A 6,000-nucleotide genomic window follows, 5' to 3' on the forward strand; every position below is an offset into this window, starting at 1 on the left:
AAACCTATAAATGATTTGGAATTTTTTCTTTGGTTCCAGCAAATCAATTATTTTGATTGGGTAATAATATTCTGGAGAGCCTAATGACATATAAATGAACAATAACGTGAAGATCGTCGTCGTCTTGCTCCTACTTAGGTTCCATATACAGGTCGTAGTGTCGTCCGGATGTAACTGGTGCGTCACTCGGACACGTGTCACAAATTGAAAATTCTGCACCATGCTAAGAATTCCTTTGTCTCTCTCAACACGTCCACGTCTTAGAGTTGTCCAGTGTACTTTAAATCGGAAAAGGCTCCTCCAATCTGTTAAACCAACATCCTTAAGGCAGATAGGCCTCTTCCACTGTGTGGTTTTTTCTATGGTTTCTTTGTCAAGGATTCTGTTTTGTAAATATTTTTCATAAAGCATTAATAAAACATTTACTTTAGAGAAGTCCTAAAACAATTGAGTCCAGTATATATGTTTTTCAAGTATCATTTGCTTGAGGAAACAATACATTATAGAAGAATTTAAGGCTTTAATAAAAAAAAAAAAAAAACAAAAAAAAAAACGGGTATTTTATACTCATCTTCTAATTCAACTGGTATGGATATGTCGTTTATAATCTAAAAATAAATAAAAAATCTATACAGAGAAATATTTACTTTTGAAACAATGTAAATATAGTACCGAGTTATGAGAATAACTGGCAGAGCAAATGTAATATATAATAATTCATTTATACATGCGTACATGAATATATTTTTTTTTCAGGAAAGGAATGTTGATCATTAACCCCCTAATGTAAAGGGGAAAAAAACTATGCCCTATCTCTCCTTTTTCTGTTTCTTTCTCTTTTCTTCTACTAGTATATTAAAACAACTTTCACATGTTTAAATGTGTATATTTTTATGTGTGTGTCTTTATGTAGGTTTGATCATGTAAATGGTATTTATTATAAGTACTTGAGTGAAGATATATGGAATATACTTTGTATACTTATTTGATATAAATTTGAGAGTTGAAATAAAATAGAAATAAATGAATTACACCATTTAAGTTGGCAGAGCATAGATTCTTTATAGATCAGATCTCTGTTTAATGTTATCTTTTATTTAGAAAAATGAATACAATAAACATCCAATTAAGCAGAAGGAATGAATTTTAACATGTGGGTATCGCTAAGACGCTTCGCATACACACAGTTGTAAAACGTAAGTCAGTAGCCGATGATGTTCGCCGGGAAAGAAGGACTGAGAAACAGGTTTGTACAGTATATCTATGAGGGAAGGTGAATGATCCAACATTCATTTTAAAATTTTCATTTTTTTAACTCATTCGTCTAGGACTAGGATGGTACGGATGGGGCCTAAATTTATCACAAGCCAACCTATACAGTTTTGGTATACACGTGCACTCTAATATATATATAGATTACATTGATCTTCTTTATGTTAGAGGTATATGAAGAACAATAAATTGGCCCTTAACAAACTGTCCAAAATTAATACGTTTTTCTTTGACCCAATGCATATGTCGATCACATACCACATATTGACATAAAATCACCGACTCTTAAATTTTAATAATAATGTAACTCTACTCCGAATAATTTTTTTTTTTAATTCTATATCAGCAATCAATTTAGTTTTTTCCCCTAAATTCGATTTATGTCCAATAATTAATAATTACGAGTTGTGTTATACAGGAACAAATATTCCGAAGAATAAATATCAGAGGGAATACTTTACTGTAATGGGCCGGAACTGAAATAGTTCAGTTCCTCTTGTGATCCTGGTTACCCCCATCGTTTCCTTCCAAGCCTTGTTGTTTAAATTCTTCATTAAAACGAGAAGGATGATGTTTCTTTATGAGTCAGTTTACTTTCAATTTATTCCTACGCTTAATGGCAATGAAATCAATCTTGGTCGATTAAAAGAGCCTTAAATAAGTTTTCCTTAATGTAATGTTTAATAGGCAAACTTATGGCCACTTAACAAGAACTGATGCAATTATGTAGAACTGATATGAACTTTTTGAAATTATAAGGGAATATTTCGTTTGATGTACGCAAAACCTTGCCAATTAGGGAAATTGAAGAGAGTTATAGTAAATACTAAGATGTGATGAAGAAAGAAGGGTTTTTTTTTTTGGTTTATTTTTCTCCTTTCCGGTTTATTTTTCTCCTTTTTGAAAGCAGTGCATGTATAAAATAAAAAGACACCAATAAGTATGAACTACTAATTAAATTCCAGCTTACACTTATCTCCAGGAAATACATCGCTGCTTGTCATTGGACAGTATAGTGTTACTATGACAATTGAGTGCATCTGTCATGACCACACAATGAGATATACCTATCTTCCTATTTGAGGGACCACTACCGCAGGTGCGCGCTTGATATTGATTTGTGTGCGTTCTTTTAATGGCATTCACGTCACAAGGATAAACAAAGTGTCCCTTAGATCGGATGTGTGCGAAGCATCTAATGCATTTAACATTTCTATAGGAACGTTCCCCTCCAATTGGAATGCTAGAGTTTAAAAGTGCATACGGTTGCAATTGATTGACAGCTACGGTAGAAAGTTGTCTAGCACGTTCTAGCATTCAGAGATCATGAAATTATGTTATGAATTGATCTTTGTTAATATGGCATGAAGAGCTCAATTTCACGGGCAGAATTATTATGTCTGAATGTGTTAATTTTATTTAAAAGCCATATCGGCAGATTAGTTTAACACTTGGATACATCGTTGACACTTTGAAGTCAAACGAACCAAAAATTAGTTTTACTGGAACTCAGTGGGACAAGAACGCATTTTCTTAGACAATAATTTGAGTAATGTTATTCGGAAGTCCACGCTAACTCTTATTTGCACTTGATTTATTGAATCACGCACTTGTACAAATGGGATTCGACTGCATTTCTGTCGAAATGACCGGACGGAACGGTAGTGATTACACATTAACGGAGGACAACATTACGGTGCCTGGAACTTTACTGACAAGTGGGACGTGGAGTCTGGAGTACATACTACTAGCAGTTTATTTAACGGTGTGTTCGTTTGTTGGGATTTTGGGAAATGTACCAGTTTTAATCGTGTATTTCCACAAACGGGACCATGCAGTCTCCAACACATTCATCAAAGTTTTAGCCATCTTGGATCTATTGGTATGTACCCTTATTATGCCATACACTATGATTTATGAGTTACACATGGTCAGTTCAGACGTTGCCTGCCGCTTGTTTGAATTTTTGCGTCACTTCGTCATCTCGGCCTCCAATATCACACTGGTGGCTATCAGTGTGGAGAGGTATATAGCGGTGTGCCATCTAGCCCGCAAAATGTCTGTGGACCTGGTGAATAAGGGTATCATTTGCATTGGTGTTATCAGCTGCGTGATGGCTGCGCCCGCTGTAGGAACTTTTGCTGTTGTTTCTTATAAAGATATTCAGGACATTCATTGTTCGTATGACAAATTCCACGTAAGTACTGGACACTTCTGCCATTTTACATACTCTGAAATGGGAGAGCTATCCGTGTCTATTTATCAAGGATTTCTTGCAGTTTCTTTCATTGTGACCTTTGGAACTATAATGGTGTTGTATATTATAGTTTATTATGTTCTATGGAAGCGATCAAAATTGCGTCGACGAAGACATGCACGTTCACAGATAGTTTCGGATATTTGCGAAATTTCGTGCAGCAGGGAAAAAGTAACGACAGAAAAGACCCAGTACCTAGAAATGGAGCACTCCAAATCCCTGATAGAACCAACTGAGGCGAATTCGGTTTCTGAAAAAGACTCGGACTTGTACATTCAAGAACGTAGCGTTCAAGAGTATGTCCCTCCCCCGGACAAACCTCGGCATCGTATGAAGCATACAACTAGTGTTCTGTTGGAGAGGGAAAATTTAAGACGTGCAGCGCATAGAAAAACGGCAAAGATGTTGTTTCTGTGTAGTGTTATTTATCTGGTTACTTGGATGCCATTTTGGATGGATATTTTCGGGATCACGGGAAATCTGCTCCTAAGATACGCGTTTTTCATTGGAAACGCCTCAAATCCTATTGTGTATGGTATTGTTAATGCTCAAATACGGAAGTCATTCAGAAAAATGCTCATAGACTTTGTTCAGAAAATATTTCCATGCTTCTTAAGTGAATAAAATGAGTTGGTATATTTTTAATAGGGTGCAATCATTATTAATAAAAGTAATTTTGTAATGGTTAAACATGTCTGGTGCCAATTACTATCTTTATTATGGTGTTCATTGATTTAGTTCAAGGTTAAATAAACGTCTCTTCTCCTTTTTCGAAGCATTTATTTTCAACGGAATACCGGTAGCAGAAGTTCATTCGCTAAATATGTTTTTCACACGTGAGGAAAGGCTTTCAATATTCCTTTTTGATCTGTAAAGGAAGTTAATACCATTGGCCGATAAGTAGCGAGGTAACTTGATGGATTATCTTTGGATGCAAAACTGCATGTATACAGTGCATGCGAACTAAATATGTATTCTGATAATATTAAAAGATCGTTTATGTTTAAATATTATATATAGATTGTATGTAAGGCCTTTAAAGTTAGTTTTTACTATGGTATTTATTTTTCTCATCTAAGGCAGAAGGTTAATAAAAACTGCAGATATTTTCAAGTTTCCCTATACTGTATATAAAACATTGTTAAAGATCTTTAAATTAACGCATTATAATTTTAAAATTACTGGTGACCGTAAGTTTGAAGGTGCATGGAAACAGATTTGAAGTTAATATTTTCTGTATAATATTACGACTTATATATCTTAATAGCATTTAACACAAAAATATATTAAAGTACTCAGAAGTACAGAGAGCCGGGCTCATTTACGGAGTAGAATGGATTTCTTACATTAATCACGTTTATATTCTGATGAAAAAAATATTTTAAAACGATCAATATAAATGATAAGACACTGACAGTGAGTTTTTCAATCCTAATACCACGGTCCGATTTTGTCAGAATCAAAATTAATCTGGTACCGCAGCTCAATGTAAACAAACAGGCCAGTCTGGTTCCCTCTCTTGCTTTACCTCGTATGTGTAGAGAACTACGGTAACACTGATTATCAAAAATCCTTACGCTAGTGAACTATGTTCTTTGACTTATGAAGTTTTCAGTCATTACTGCAAATGTTTATTTTATATAGATAAAACTTCGTTTTATTTTTGTTGCTTTATTTAGCTTTTGTATTATCTCAAAAGCGGTTGAGAGTAAGAACTATATTTTTTGCACGTAACTTTAAAATGGCGACTATTGGGTTAACATCCTGCCTTGAACAGGATCACATAAGCCGGCAATTGCTCTTTGAGCAATAAGCCCGGCTAAAAATATTATTTCATCTAAAAGTTATTACAAATTCAAATTTTTAGACGGGTTTGATTGACACATCGTTGCACTTTCACAAATTTTACTTTTATTCTTGTTGTGGATAAATAAAAAATATCAAAATTATAATCCAGAAAATTCAGTGTAGAAATGTTCGAAAGCAAAACACACACAGTATATTGTTAGTCCGTGCAGTTGTGGTGAACAGACTTTAACAATTGAATGCACCGGTGAATTGTAAACATCAACAATAACAGAGCTCGTGCCCTGTTTACAAAAACTGTGTACGTTTCACGGATGTGATCAACTTGCTAAACCCTGTACACAACACTAAGCGCGGAATGACGGTTTTGGTTTCTAACATTTTTTTATATAATTATTATTTTTCTGGGATTAAAGTTTTAATATTTTTCATTCATACACAACAAGATTGCCACTTTTCCTAAGTATTAAGAATAAAAGTAGAATTTATGAGAGTGCAAGGATGTGTCAATCAAATCCATACAAAAATTCGAAGTTTCAATAACTTTAAGATGAAATAAAGTTTATAATATTTTTTGGTGTAAAATGCTATTGAAATATATAAGTCGTGATATTATACAGAAAATATTAACTTCAAATCTGTGTCCATGCACCTTTCTTACCATG

General features: G+C 34.0%; 1 protein-coding gene across 1 annotated transcript; it reads left to right on the forward strand.

The window, feature by feature from the left end:
• The first annotated feature begins 2,503 nt into the window (after window positions 1-2,503).
• Window positions 2,504-4,364, forward strand: LOC134266953 (neuropeptide Y receptor type 6-like). Its single transcript, XM_062749164.1, has one exon. The coding sequence runs from the start codon at window positions 2,891-2,893 to the stop codon at window positions 4,151-4,153; it is 1,263 nt and encodes a 420-aa protein (XP_062605148.1). The 5' UTR covers window positions 2,504-2,890; the 3' UTR covers window positions 4,154-4,364.
• The last annotated feature ends 1,636 nt before the right edge of the window (window positions 4,365-6,000 follow it).

This window comes from Saccostrea cucullata, unplaced genomic scaffold (genome assembly GCF_032062105.1).
Source record: "Saccostrea cucullata isolate Sc308-1 unplaced genomic scaffold, CSIRO_AGI_Scuc_v1 ctg1428, whole genome shotgun sequence".
NCBI classification, from domain to species: Eukaryota; Metazoa; Mollusca; class Bivalvia; order Ostreida; family Ostreidae; genus Saccostrea; species Saccostrea cuccullata.

Excerpts from the sequence above, each read along its gene's own strand:
- LOC134266953 (XM_062749164.1), top strand. The coding sequence starts at position 2,891 with ATGGGATTCGACTGCATTTCTGTCGAAATGACCGGACGGAACGGTAGT.